This window comes from Protopterus annectens, chromosome 3.part1 (assembly GCF_019279795.1).
Source record: "Protopterus annectens isolate FY-2018-M chromosome 3.part1, PAN1.0, whole genome shotgun sequence".
NCBI lineage: Eukaryota > Metazoa > Chordata > Ceratodontiformes > Protopteridae > Protopterus > Protopterus annectens.
The window spans coordinates 718,363,034-718,378,321 of NC_056732.1; the positions used below are offsets into that span (position 1 = coordinate 718,363,034).

General features: G+C 43.0%; 1 protein-coding gene across 5 annotated transcripts in view; it reads right to left on the bottom strand.

The window, feature by feature from the left end:
* The window catches only part of CARMIL1 (capping protein regulator and myosin 1 linker 1), a 4,434,936-nt gene that overhangs the window by 582,111 nt on the left and 3,837,537 nt on the right, over positions 1-15,288 (bottom strand). For all 5 annotated transcript variants that reach the window (XM_044067077.1, XM_044067074.1, XM_044067073.1 and 2 more), the window contains one exon: positions 10,413-10,562. In XM_044067077.1, the coding sequence (XP_043923012.1) occupies positions 10,413-10,562 (150 nt within the window). The remainder of the gene's footprint in view (positions 1-10,412; positions 10,563-15,288) is intronic.

Consider the following 15,288-nt stretch of genomic DNA (forward strand, 5'->3'; position numbering starts at 1 on the left):
GTGTTTACTTACCTTGGAAAAAATTTGCCGTTTGGGTATTTAAACTTTTGTGATTTTCATCTTGTGAAATTGAGTTTCAATTATATGAGAATTCAAGGTTTACAAGTAGATCCCAAGTAATATATGCAAGACTCCACTCACTGCCAAATGCCTGCAAAACTCTGAACTTGTATAAAAGGAAATATTTGGTAGCCCCCCCCCCCCCTTTAACAGTTCTCAATAAAACTTTCAGAAAATTCTACTACAATCTAGTACCAAATATACCACATATTGCCATTCTACCCACAAGGATTTAAATGCAGCTCAGTGTTAAATGTCATCTGTTACATTTGACCTCTCCATATAGAAATTTTTTACTTGCAGTACATTACTGTGACAAAAAGTTTTCGTGTTTTCTTTACTGCAGACATATGTATGAGTTTTACTTCTCAAGTAATGACAGCTCAGTTGCCACTGAATTGTTATCACTTTATACCCAAACTGACACTGGCATGACCTTGTCTTACTTTATATCCATTCTATCTAAAATACTGACTCTTCTGAAGCCCCAACTCTTGTACACAATTAAGAGCACAGAAATGTCCTTGGATAACAGACAAGATTAGGAATACAATTAAACAGAGAGATGCCATTCATGGAAATAAGACCCCATTAATGCTCAGCCTCACCAAATATTCCTAGACGAAAAAAAATCTACTAGAATTTCCACTACTAGCACAAACTCCTTATACTTCAAGCAAAGACTAAACTATTCTGGAAAGAAATAAAACTGGCCACATTACTGATTCCTCACCCTCTTCCAACCAACCTCAACAGCACTGACTTCCACAAACAATAGAAAACTTCCTTCTTGCTCCCATAAAACAAACTGCCAACTATTTTTCCCTCTACATCCAATCCCACAAGATTTACAAGTGGTAATAATCTAGCTCTCTACCCTATTGCTGAATACGCAGCACTCTTCCATCTCACTGCCATCTCGGTAAACAAATGTTTTTCTACAAAAGCTACATCCTTGTTGGTGTTAATTCTGCCTCCTTCACCCCACCTAATGTAAGGTCTCAGCAGGAAGAATTGCCAAAGTGCTGACCCAAATCTTCAATTTATCCCTTACTTCAAGCAAAGACCCTGCATCACTGAAGCATTGTATTATTCCCCGCCCCAAAGTATCCCCTCCAAAAGGTTTAAAATACTTCAAACCCATTTCTATCTTATGTCCCATTACTAAGATATTTGAAAATCTACTCTACAAGCAGCTCTGAAAACACAAACAATTATGGACTATACTGTGTCCATCAACATGACTTTAGAAAGCCTCCACTATAAGTGGATGAAAGTGAATGCACATAGGATCAGAATCCCCAAACTGCATTAGCAGAAAAAAAAAAGTCTGAAAAAACATTTTTTTTTTGCAAGGGTCAAGCCCCACTACACCCCCCAAACTTATACATACCAACTCCATGGGTACACTAACTCAAAGAGGAGGGATATCCCTCCAAAAATGGTGTCACTAGCAGTACAACCCACCAACAATTATTTCCTATGAAGAAACTCTATCATCAGTGGGTTGAACATCAGGCATCAGGAACTAACGGTGGCTTGATGCCAGGGCACTTCTATGGGCTAGGCTTGTAAAGGCTCCAGGGTCGTTGGCTTAGTATGCACCTATGTCTATAAATATACTACCGCCAAGGTCACACTAACTCAGAGAAAAAGAAATGAAATCTATTTCTCTTTTCTCTACAGTAGTGCAACCTCAGAAGTACTGGCTCTAATGGGTCAGACATCTTAATTTGGGGACTGCAGGTTGCAAAAATACTTTTGCACAACAATGTTTGATCAAATATGCTGTACCAATAAGCAGGAAGTGGCAAAAGCAACACTCAAAATACCCAATTCCTAAGGTCTTTGACTTTTAAGGCATCGAATATGAGAACTTTCTAATCATAATTATCAGTCTTGAAATACAAATTGTGTGAGCAGCAAAAAGGTGTGTGGCGGGGGGCCACAAGGGCTAGAGGTGCCCCCCTATTCTGATGCATGACAGCACTGTGTGTGGCAGCAGGGGTCAGCAGCTACAAATTAAAACCTATCTTAAGTTGAAGAAACCAGAAAAGAAGTGGGGAAGAAGGGCTGTCTGTGGGGATATGCCACTCATGTGAGCAAACGATGCTCCCATATCATGAACACTAAACCTGTCTTCCTGAAAACATATGACTGCCTACAACAAAATCCTAACTGGTGCTGCATTACCTAATGTATGAAGGCCTTCCCATCAACCCCAGATTTTACCACTGAAATAAAATGGAGAACTGAAGGGAGAGGATGAATAAAAGCCCTATAACCACCTTTAGAAGAAAATGAACCTTAGAAAATGTGAGGAGCAAAATCCTTATGGAAAACAAGATATGGTTGTCTGGAGATGAAAGACGGAAGCTCTGAAATCTACACAGTGGATAGGATGACCATCAAGAAAGTACAGTTTTGTACCTACCATAAATGTAGATGTTCGAGTGTTCACCCTGCTGCAGTCATCACACTTGGGTTATCCTGTCGTCAGGCGGTCTCGCAGTCGGCCGGAATTCCAAAGTCTTGGTCCGGCGTCGGTTGCTGTCGCCTCTTCCCTGACGTCAGTGCGCCAGGGGTATATATAATGCAACCGATGCCATTTTCTTCAGTTTTTCTTGCCCCAAATGTCAGGTGCCCCCAAAAAGGTGGTCAGGAATTAGTACCAAAAGGAGTAACCACAGCACAAACACAAAATCCCTTCAGCTATAAGCAAATACATCAGTAAGGCATAGAAGAGATTTAGCCAGTAGATCAGAGGGGATGGAGGGGGGGGTAACCTGGACTGCAGCAGGGTGAACACTCGAACATCTACATTTATGGTAGGTACAAAACTGTACTATGTTCATCGTGTTACCCTGCTGCAGTCATCACACTTGGATTGAATCCCAAAGCTAAGGTAGGGGGGGAGGTATCAAAGAGGGTCAGTGGAGGCTATAAGGCCCTGCAGAACTGCAGTGGCGAAGCCTGCCCTGGACTTTGAGTAAAGAGGTAAGTTATAGTGTTTGGTAAAGGTGTGTACAGAACTCCAAGTAGCAGCTTCTACAATTTCCTTGGTTGGAACCCCCCTGAGAAAGGCTGTAGAGGTAGCCGTTGCCCTGGTAGAATGGGATCTAATGGTAGCAGGAACTGGTTTCCCATGATGGGTATAGCAGAAACGTATGCAATGACCTATCCATTTAGAAATGGTTTGCTTTGATATAGCCTTCCCTTGAGAAGCTGTAGCATAGGATACAAAGAGCTGGTCAGATATTCTGAAAGCCTTAGTTTTGTCCAAATAGTAACGAAGCTGCCTGTGAATGTCCAAGGAATGCAGGAGTCTCTCACCTTTGTTCTGTGGATTGGGGAAGAAGGTGGGTAAGTGGATGGTTTGATTTAAAGCTAAACTGGAAACCACCTTAGGTATAAAGGAAGGATTAGTTCGTAGAGAAACTCTGTCTTGATGAAAAATGAGGAAAGGTTCCACTGCCATTAGTGCCTGTAGCTCTGAGACTCTTCTAGCTGAAGTTATCGCTAGGAGCAGGGCAGTCTTCCATGACAGGAACTGAAGATCTGCAGAGAAAGCTGGTTCAAAGGGAGGCAGCGTTAGTTTTTCCAGAACAAAATTGAGGTCCCATGTTGGTGTAGGAGCTCTCCTGGGTGGTCTTATGTTCTTTTGCCCCTCTGAGGAACTGCCTTAGAAGAGGATGTGAAAATAAAGGTGGATCCGTGTTGTAGTGAGCTGAAATAGCTCCAGCATGGATTTTAATTGAGGAAAAGGAAAGTCCTTTGTGCAACATCTCAGTTAAATACTGTAGAATGTGAGGCATGTGAGGCTGAAATGTGTCCTGGCGTTTAGCTTGGTTCCAGGCACAAAACCTTTTCCATTTGTCCGAATAAGCCTTCCTGGTGCTTGGCCTCCTGGCTTCCAGAATAACATCCAGAACTGCTTGTGAAAGAGGAGCTGGTTGGATGTTTAGATGATTTGCCATGCAGCCAGGTTTAAAGTTTTGTGCTGGCTGTGAAGAATCTGATTGCTTTGTTGTGTGAGCAAATGGGGGATTTGAGGCAATATCCATGGTGGGCTGTGGGCCATATTTTTCAATAGCGGATACCAGTGCTGGCGTGGCCAGACTGGGGCTATGAGAATCAGTCGTGGTCTCTCCTTTTTGACTTTCAAATGAACCTTTGTGAGGAGAGGCAATGGAGGGAAGGCATATACTGTCAGGTTTTTCCAACTGAAAGAGAGAGCGTCCACTTTCCAAGCTTGATGGTGAAATGTCCTTGTACAAAATTTTGTCAGTTGATAGTTTTGAGGACTCAGGTCTATGCCTGGAAGGGCCCATTTTTGAGTTATCATTGCAAATATTTGTGGATCTAGTTTCCACTCGTGGGGATCCTTGATGTTTCTGCTGAGGTCGTCTGCCAATGTGTTCTTCTGTCCTGGCAGGAATTGAGCTTGTAACTGGACTTGGTAGGCCAGAGCTGTGTTCCATAAGGTCATTGCTTGCCTGCATAGAGGGTAAGAATGTGTACCCCCTTGTTTGTTTATGTACCACATTACTGTGGTGTTGTCCATCTTTATTGCAAGATGTCCTGGATGTAGAAGATCCTTGAAGGCTGTCAGAGCTTTCTGTACAGCTAGCATCTCTTTTTGATTTATGTGCAGTTTTCTTTGTTCTGCTGTCCATAGGCCTTGAATGCACTGTCCTGCCATGTGTGCCCCCCAGGCGTAGTCTGAAGCGTCTGTTGTGATAGTTTGCCTGGCTGGGGGCAAGGTGAAAGGCTGACCCTTGTTGAGGTGACATGCCTGTGACCACCATAGAAATTCCTGTTGTAGGCAGGGAATGAGAGCCATCATTGTGTCCAAGCTGTGGCTGTGTTCAGACCATACGCTTTTTAGGTACCACTGTAATTTCCTCATATGCAGCTTTGCAAATGGTATTATTAGTATGCAAGATGCCATGAATCCCAAAGCCTGCAGAATTTTTTGTGCAGTTAATTGGGTCTTTGTTGCCATTGTCTTGAAATATTGAGTCAGTTGCAGTTGCTTGTCTGGCGTAAGATAAGCCTTCTGGGCCGTTGTATTCAAGCTGGCACCCAGGAATGTCATTTGTTGTGAGGGTACTAGTTTTGACTTCTTTTCGTTTACTGTGTACCCCAGGCAGTTTAGTAGATGCTTTACAAAGGCCAGATGATGTAAGAGAATGTCTTTTCTTTCTGCTTGGATGAGGCAGTCGTCCAGGTATGGATATATTTGAATTCCTCTTTGTCTGCAGTATGCAATTACTGGTGCCAGGCATTTTATGAAAACTCTGGGCGCAGTAGATAAGCCAAAGGGCAGTGCAGAGAATTGGTAATGGGTTGAACCTGCAATGAAACGGAGGTATCTTCTGCAACTTTGTCTGAGAGGGACATGCAGGTATGCCTCCTTGAGGTCCAACGTTACAAGCCATGCTTCCTTGCCCAACATGGTAAGTAGCTGCTGTAGTGTTAGCATCTTGAATTTGGGTACTTGTAAGTAAGTATTTAGAACTGAAAGGTCCAGAATTGGTCTCCAGACATTGTCCTTTCTGGGCACTAGAAAGAGTCTTGAGTAAAATCCTTGGCCTTGCTCTCGAGTAGGTACCAGTTGAATGGCTCTCATGTCCATGAGAGCTGTAATTTGTTTTTGTGCCTCTGCCCATTGATTTTGTGGCAGGTTTGGCATTCCTCTTTTCATTGGCAAGGTGTGAAAGTGGCATCCGTATCCTCGTAAAATTATGTCTAGGACCCATTTGTCCTTTGTGACAATGTGCCAGTTGTCTGCTTAAAGTGCGAGTTTCCCCCCCAAGGGGGCTGCCAAGAGTATTGCTTGGCTGGATGAGGGCAAGTCATTGAGTTTGCCTTCTGGTGGTTTGAGACCTGTTTTCTCCTCCCTTCTGTGTTGTTGAGCCCCATTGGCAAGGTTTATACTGGGCTTGTGGTTGTCCTCTGCCCCTTGGGCATCTGTATTTACCCCTTTGTGGTATGTCAGTGGCTGGAAAGGACCATTTTTTGTTGGCCAGTTTCTGCTGAAGCGAGGGGGTTGTACTTGTAGGAAATCTTTGACTGTTTGCATAGATTTTGCCTTATCTTCCATTTTCTTTAAAACGTCTTCTGCTTTAACTCCAAAAAGAACATCCTGCTGTAAGGGAGCATCCAGTAGTTTTGCTTTAACATGATCAGGCAGAGTTTGTTCTTTTAACCAAGCATGCCTACGAATAACAGACCCAGTGACAGCTGCTCTGCAGAAGGCCTCCAAAGAATCAAACCCACATTGTAAGGTATGTTTTTGCCCACCTGCTCAGTGGCATGTAACAGATCTTGTACTTCTTTCAATTCATATTGTTGAGGGAGAGAGGTTATTCCTTGCTTTAACTGAGAGATTAGAAATCGCTGATACTTAAGCATATGAAATTGACAATTCAGTGCCCTCATAGCTAGTGTAGCTGAGGTGTAAACCTTTTTCCCCCACCTGTCTAGTGCTCTGGAATCCCTCTCAGAAGGTACTGGGTTTTTAGCCATAGAAGCCTTAGCCCCCTTGGGACCCTGTGAGATAGTCTCTGGGTCAGCTACAGGGCTTTTATAAAGAAATTTGTGGGAATCAGGCACTCTATAGTATCTGACAGGCTTAGCCGGAGCAGGAGGTAGAGAGTCTGGGTTGAAACTGGATTCTAAATAGACATCATCCACAATGTCCAAAACTGGCGGGATGGCAAGTGGTCTGTGTTGGGGGAGTAAAGGAAACTCTCTGAGCCTTTTCTTTGAGTCAGAGTAGTCCTGACCTTCCCAGTGAAAATGTTCCCCCATAGTGTGTAAAGTTTCCCCAAAGGGGTAGTCTTCAGGAGGAGAAGCTGAGGGAATAGAGTCCTCAGCATCAGAATCTTCATAAGGAGAGATGGAGTAGTCTTGGTCCTCAGAGGAGTCTGAAGAAATGGACATTTGCTCAGAGGATGCATAATCTTCCTCTTGTCTAGGCCTTTTGTCAGGAGGGGGCTGGGAACCCCTGATTAAAGAAATCAAATCTTCAGCCATTTTGAGCATCTGTTTCTTAGGCATGGAGCCTTGAACAGGAGACTGAAGTGCAGTCCTTTTAGATTTAGAAGGGGTCTTCGACTTAGAAAACGTTTTAATGGTGAGTGTCATCGGTCTGAAAACGCCTTCAGAAACCGATGGCGTTTCTGTAGCACCGACGTCTTTTGTAGCAAAGTTTTCAGAAGGGCCTGAAGTAAAAGGCTGCGTCGGCCTGGAACATTCCATCAAAATTTCCGTAGCGGTCTCGGGTTCCACATCTGTGGTAGTCAGGGGCTGCGTCGGAGCCTCACTGAGGACCGGAGAACCGGAGACCGGATCGGCCGAGGCCTCGGAATCTGGCTTAGGTCTGGGCTGTCTGTCCTTATACCTGCGTTTTTTGTGCATGCCGGTAGTCGGTTGCTCCGACGGCATGGTGTAGTTAAATTTCCTACCGAAGTAGTGTCGTGCGAAATCAAACGCTTATTAAACCTAGCAAAAAAACGACAAGTAGTGACGTCGTGGTCTGGGCCTAGGCAAGGTATGCAATAAGAATGAAAATCCTTATGAGGTATTTGCTTCCCACAAGAAATACAATTGTTAACTTTTTCTGACATCGGTCTGAGGCAAGAAAAGTTTCCCCAACGGGATACTTAGCTTTATAGAAGACTTCGGTCTGAAATTCGAATTCGAAAATCTCAGGAGTCGGCCGACCGGCACTTGCGAACTGCTTCTGCTTTGGGCACCGCGCGGCAAGAAAGACTGAAGAAAATGGCGTTGGTTGCATTATATATACCCCTGGCGCACTGACGTTAGGGAAGAGGCGACAGCAACCGACGCAGGACCAAGACTTTGGAATTCTGGCCGACTGCGGGACCGCCTGACGACAGGATAACCCAAGTGTGATGACTGCAGCAGGGTAACACGATGAACATCAGCACATCCCAACAGATGAAATTCAAGACAACTGAGATAGGATCAAATATGTGGAAAAGTGAGCCAGACAACTAGGAAAATGAAATGCTAAGGAAGAGAAGCCTTTTTTTAATTTACTTATTTTTTGGTCCTGTTACCTGTCAAACATCAGTCCCACATGTAAACAATCAACCTTTTCCCCTTTACTGGTTGCATCACCCCATCAGGAGACTCTGACTTCAGTAAGGAGGCACCTCTTAGAAACCTACAAATATAGGTCAGTAAAGGGGAGGTCACTGTCCTGCCAGATTTCAGAATTTGTTTTGATGTCCAACATTCTCCTCTTTGGTACTGAAAAACATTGTCTCGGCAGGACATGCACTGCTTTCTCCCTCTGGTGCACGCCTCTACAAGCCAATTTTTTTTTTTTTTTTTGCACCTTACCCTATGTATATTTTTGTATGTAATCTACTCTTTCTTTATAACTGCCTTTGACCTACTGGCCCAGGTTGTGGCTGAAAAGGGTCTTTGGACCAAGTTCACTTACCCAGTTAAATCATGCATGCAAAAATAAATACACAACCTCCAGCTACAGCTCCTCACCACACAGCCATAAATAGCACTCACCCAACTCCAATCCCTGTTGCACCAGATACCACCTTGCTTCCACCATGCGATACTGCTGCAACTCATTCCCATCCTACCAAGTTATCTCCTCCAGTGCTCAAACCTGACAAGTCAATTGGGCTGCAGAAAGGGCTCCATCCCTCTGTACCATGGAGCTGGCAGGAAGAGATGGGATCTTCACTTGTGAATGGAAAAGGGGATTCTGAATTCCATAATCAGCTTGTCATGAGCTACAATCCTTCCCTCTATCTGGTTATGATACAGAGAAACAGTACAGGCATACCCTGGCTATGGAATAATTAAAACTCAATTCAAACAGGTTCCTAAACCATGTAAAATGGACCCCTGCGAGTTAACTGAGAATTGAAGAAAAGAACCGTCATCCATTCAGATGAAAGAAGGTTTCTACTCAGCCGTCATGACTGCATCCACATGAAGGTTTTCTGGTGGCTTCGAGGATCTATGAAATATATACTGGGAAGTGTGGCAGGATAAGGAGACTACAGAAAGAGCCACAACCTGAAATGGAATGAAGGCCATCCTTCCAATCGGATGGAATATCCATCATGTAGACTAGAATAATCTACAGGGAGTCTAGACAAAAGAAGTACATGGAATGATCCCCCTGTGCAGTTACCAGAATGTAACAAGGATGAGCTTATTTTTTTCTGCTCGGAATGCTACAGGCAGGCCAGAGATGAAAGTGACTGATGGAAAGGCAATGACCAGTATTTCCCTCCTACATAGAAAAGACATCATTGATATTCTCTCTGTCTTGTCCTGTTAAAAGGACTGAAGCTTCAAAACAACAGGATTCTGTCTTAATGCAAACTGGTCAGTGTGATGAGCTATGTGCCTACAAAATCTTCTAAGCACCTCAAAAGGAAAACGATTTGCTTAATAGCTCAATATCAGACTGGCATGACCCCCCAGCAGAGAATCAATCCTTCTATCTTGGATTACAGCAGAAAGCAATTCATTAACAGTTCAGAGCCTTATCCTCAGTGATAACTGCCAGAATCAGCAACATATTCCTCAAACTGCAAAACATCAGTTACAAACCACCACCATCTTTGAGGAACCTGTGGATACGGAAAAACAATGTTTTTTTTTCAAATGAAAGTTTACTTATACATTTTCTCTTCAAGTTCACAGCTAGGAAATTACCAGTGTCTTTTACTAGCTTGCTGTGTTTCACAAAAGCCACTATGAATTTGCACAATTCCAAGAATGGCATACCATTTGTTTCAAACTGCTTGAGTTTGTAAGCAATTCAGAAATTATCAACTTTCTCGCATTTCATCTTGTTAAACATGAAGCTAAACTAATCCGGTATTTATGTTTGCTTACCAGTCCATAACAATGAAATGGTAACTGACAGAACTTTCACACTGAAACAGATCGTGTCTCACATAACTGTTCCTAAAATCTCAAACCTAATTTGTGCAGCACAGTTTCCACCCTCCAGGAGATTGAATATAAATTATTTAAAATTCAACATATCAGTCTTACTCACAATCATACCTTGTGAGTATGGCTGTGGGTAGTGGTCTGGAAGCCTTGTCACAGAACTCTTGCAGCAAAACAAAATACAAGTTACCTATTTCATAACCGCAGGCATGGAATTCATTGCTTTCATATGAGCTACCGGATATCAAGACTCTAACATTATGTTTCCTAGTTTTGGTGCAGAACTACAAAACATGTCTCAGATAATAAAATCCCTCTGTGAGAGTCTTTTAACCTTACACAGAAATGCCAACGTGCCAGATGAATAATGGGATGTGACATACCATGCATGAATCTAATTCTTCCAGACGTTCAAATTCTGTCAGGTCATAAGATGTGACTGTAGTGCGCTTAGTTGGCTTGTCTTCTATTACTTCTATCTCCAGTGACTCCTGATGTGGAAGTGATTTCCCTCGCCCTATTAAATGGTCAGCCTGCGGCAAGAATGAATTGTCAGTTTCAATACATTCAACAAATAAAAATACACTAAAAAACATGAACTATGCTGCTGGTTACCAGAATGGAAAGATGCATACTGTCTGCTTTTAATCCCTCATGCAGATCCTAGTACAAAGTTACACTCATTTGTGTCCCCTAAGAACGATGAGACCTAGGGCCCGTTTCCAAAAGACCTGCTCTTGGGTGTGAGTCTTCCCTGATTCCAAAGCAGTTGCTCTCTGTTTAAGCGACTTACTCTAGTGGATGCCTGCCTTAGTCTCTTTTGGAATCAAGGAAGGCTTAGACCGAGAGCATGCCTTTTGGAATCTAGTCCCCATTTTTTTAAAAAGTATACACACTTTGAACTGTACACAACCACTGGGTCCCACTATGTGAATATATGCTGCACATTGCCTTAGTTTTGTTCTGAAGATTCTCTCATGCTGATATGATGCTGATCAACAGCAAAAAGTGCTTAAAGACAGTAGGATTACAGAAACAATGCCATACCACTGCCATGGAACAAACCTTGGAAAAATGCAAGAGTAAGAAAGACAGGACACTCTCAACAACTGCAGTTAACATAATTAAAAAGCTAAGGTGGGTTGAATAATGCAATATTGTAATTAATAAAAAGTTAAACACTGAAAAGTAAACATTTTGCTGTAAATTACTTCTGGCTATTTTCCCAGTTAAACTAGTTTGGTGCCCTCCCCTCTTATCAGTTGGTTCAAGATTGGATCTACAAGTTTTTGAGCTATTATGCCATGAACACTATTAACTATTGCTGTTTCTAGTGAAGTTTGGACTTCTATATAAAATGGTGAATAGTTTAAGATATTATGACTTTATGTTTAGCAGACAAGAAATAACTTCTGAAAAACACACATACATACACAAATGTGAACATGAAGCACATTTTCACCCTTACACATACCACATATACTATAAAAACAGTACTGTTATACAGATCAAATTACAAATGGTTCTTCCATATATGGTACCTTGTGGGAGGCAAAATGAAAGTGAAGTGTTATCAGCCCCCCTTACCCATACAGTTTATTCCAGGACAGACTAACACAGTTACTAGTGCCCCTCATCTATATAAACAGAACTGCAAGTGTTCGTTTTTGTTAGGGAGTATAGAACATCAAAAGCGTCTGTCCACTTGTTTTGTACAAAAAAAGCACTGGGGAGAGAAGCAATTACGTGGCACTAATCAGGACAGCCACATTGCAGCTCAGCTGCTTTAAATGCATTTTTACTCAAGTTGACAAGAATATGCTCTGTGGTAGCATTTCACACTACTACAGAAAATAAAACCTTACGATTTTAATGAAAATTAATCACCAAACCTGCTTAATGTTATGTACTTACCGGGATTCAGAAAAGAGGTGTATCATCAAATACTTACCCACAAAGGCAGCTGATACTCTACATGTATATTGAAATGCTCAATGAAATAAAACACTGCAATGAAGAATGCACAAGGGACTAGCTTCCAGGTTTAACTACTAGCTATCGTAGTGATTCAACAAATGAAGCTGGCATTCACCAGTACAGCCTTCTCACTACCATTAATCTAGCATTCCTTCATTCCTAGTCTCCATTCCATAATAAATAGGGGTGAGTAGTTCCCCCTCAAGTACTGGAGAATTCCTAACCCCCTCTTTGTAGCAAAATTACAGCAACTTTTAAATAAAGCAGTGGCTGTCTTGATCTGTATTTTATAATAATTGTATTTATTTGTTGTTTGGGGGGAAGTATACAAGGAATAATGCAGTGTGTGTTGCCCGATGCCTCAGGCAACTTTGAAACATTAGGCAGAGGAACTATTTCACATCAAAATTATATAAAAATAAAATAATACAGTAATAAAAAAAATACTGCATCGGGCCTCGTAACACTCTTGGGCGGGCATTAAATAGAAGTTATGTCCTTACCATAACGTTCCATGTGGAGTGTTCATCTCGCCTTTGTTCTTACACATGGGTTCGGAGCCGATCCTCGGCTCCGTGCCGGCCTCTTGCAAGCTCTGCATCGAGAAGAAGCTCGAGACAATCTAATACCCACAATCCCCCTCTGCCTTTACCTCAGATCTAGTTTGCAAGCAAACCAATCTACATAACAGTACATTCATGCCATACATCTATACATACATAAACAGACACATATAAAGTATATGTGTATACCAACTATGTACACAGAATAATGACAGGAGCAAAAATGCTTCTGGCCAGGCATCAAAGAACGTTCTTCCTAAGGGTGGGAGGGTGGGACTGTAAGAACAAAGGCGAGATGAACACTCCACATGGAACGTTATGGTAAGGACATAACTTCTATATGTGAAAGTGTTCAATCTCGCCGTTTGTTCTTACACATGGGTAGCGTCCTAGCTCCTAAATCCTGAGGAACTCACGGAGGACGTTCTTGAGCACAGTGGAACCAAAGGTTGCCCTGTCCCTAGAAACCTTATCTACTTTATAATGAGAAATAAATGTATGTGGCTTAGACCAGGTAGCAGCCGCACAAATAGCATCCAGAGGTAGGCGAGCTGCATGAGCCAAAGACGTAGATATTGATCTTGTGGAATGTCCCTTGGGTTTGTTTAGAAGGGTTGATTTGCAGAATCGTATACATAGATTATACAATCCGTTAACCACTTTGAAAGAGTTCTTTTGGTAACTGCAAGTCCTTTCCTGCTATCAGCAAAAGCCACAAAGAGTTGATCTGTTTTCCTGTGATCTTTTGTTCTATCCAAATAAAACCTTAGCTGTCTGTGAACATCCAATTTGTGTAACATATACTCCATTTTGTTGGAGTGGTTTTTGAAGAAAGTGGGTAATTCAATGGACTGATTAATGTTGTTAATAGAACACACTTTAGGGAGGAAGGATGAATTGGTTCAAGAGAAAATCTGTCAGAGTGAAAGATCAGATAAGGGTGCTTGATGGAGAGAGCCTGAAGTTCAGACACTGCCTAGCAGAAGTAATGGCTACCAGAAAGAGAGTTTTCCAGGACAAAAATGTTAATGGGCAAGAAGAGGCAGGTTCAAAGTGGGGCAACATTAATTTAGATAGCAACAAGTTTAGACTCCAAGGTGACGTAGGAGATCTGACCGGAGGTCTAATATGAAAACTCCTTTAAAAAGGCTTTACAAAGTCTGTGAGCCATGATAGGAGCTCCACATTCTTCCACATGGAAATTCGAAATGGCAGCCAACTGAACTCTTAGAGTAGCAGGAGAAGCACCCTGATGAAATAAGTCTGTTAAGAACTCTAAAATCTTATTCAAAGGAGCTGTAAAGGGATCAACGTGGTGTGTATTCACCAGAATACAAACCGTTTCCATTTGCTAGTATATGTTTTAGTAGTGGAAGCCTTATGAAGCCACTAATATATTCTGGACTGCTGGTGACAAGAGATCAGACCTGGCTAAGTTGGGAATTGGAGCAGCCAAGCTGCTAGATGGAGTGACAGAAGCGCGGGATGGGGAACCCCTGACGAGTGAGTCAACAGATCCGGCTCTGGGTCCAGAATCCAGGGTCCCCGAATGCAGTGAATTTTCAGGGAGGGAAACCAAATTTGACGAGGCCAGAATGGAGCAATGAGGATTATCGTCCTGTGAAGGTTCCTGGCTTTCTGGAGAAATTTCGGTATCAGAGGAAATGGAGGAAATGCGTACAGGAGTCCCGGGGGCCAATCAGAACCAGTGCCCCTGGGGACTTCCCTGGAGGGTAATAGGGCAAAGTAGCTCCTGCATTTGGCGTTCATTGGAGACGCAAACAGGTCGCAGGAAGGCTGGCCCCATGTGCGAAAAATCCTTTTCGCCACTGACTGTTTCAGAGACCACTCGTGCGGTAGCAGAATTGCTCTGCTCAGCCTGTCGGCTATGACGTTGGATGACCCGGGATGTGCGTTGCTATTAGAAAGCGACCCGTGGACTCTGCCCACTGCCAAATTCTCATGGCCTCTCTGCATAGTTGATAGGACTTGGTTCCCCCTTGTTTGTTTATGTACCAGACTACCGACATATTGTCCGTCTGAACTGCAATAGTCCCTAGAGGAAGAAGGGGAGCAAAGTGTTGCAACGCTAGAAACACTGCCCTCAACTCTAGAACATTGATGTGCAGATTGTATTCCAAATTGGTCCATTCGCCTTGGACTGTCTGTCCCTGAAAGATGCCCCCACCCTATCAGGGAAGCGTCCGTGGTCACCGTAACTGTGGGCGGGTAATACAAACGGCCTCCCTGGGAAAGGTTGCACGTTTGGAGCCACCAGTTTAGATCTGTTTTGCAAGTCTTTGTTATGAGAATCTCGTGTGTTAGAGGTAGTTGCTGGAATGACCATTGAGCAAATAGCAGCCATTGTAGGACTCTCATGTGCAACCTTCCCAGGGGAATTGCAATAAGGGAGGCTGACATGAGGCCCAACACCTTCAGTACTAGGTGTGCAGGAGATTTCCTTGACAAGAGTAGAAGACGAATGTGAGTCTGCAGTGATGATATCCTTTCTGGGGGAAGCCTCAGAATCAATTGGTGTGTGTTTAACTCTGCTCCTATGAACAAGATATTTTGTGATGGCTGAAGTAAGGATTTTCCGAAATTTACGGAAATCCCTAGGTGAACACACAGTTGAAGAACATAGTCTCTGGCCTGCAGTAGTTGACGCGGGTGGTGGCTGAAAGGAGCCAGTCGTCCAGATACGGAAACACCTGGAATC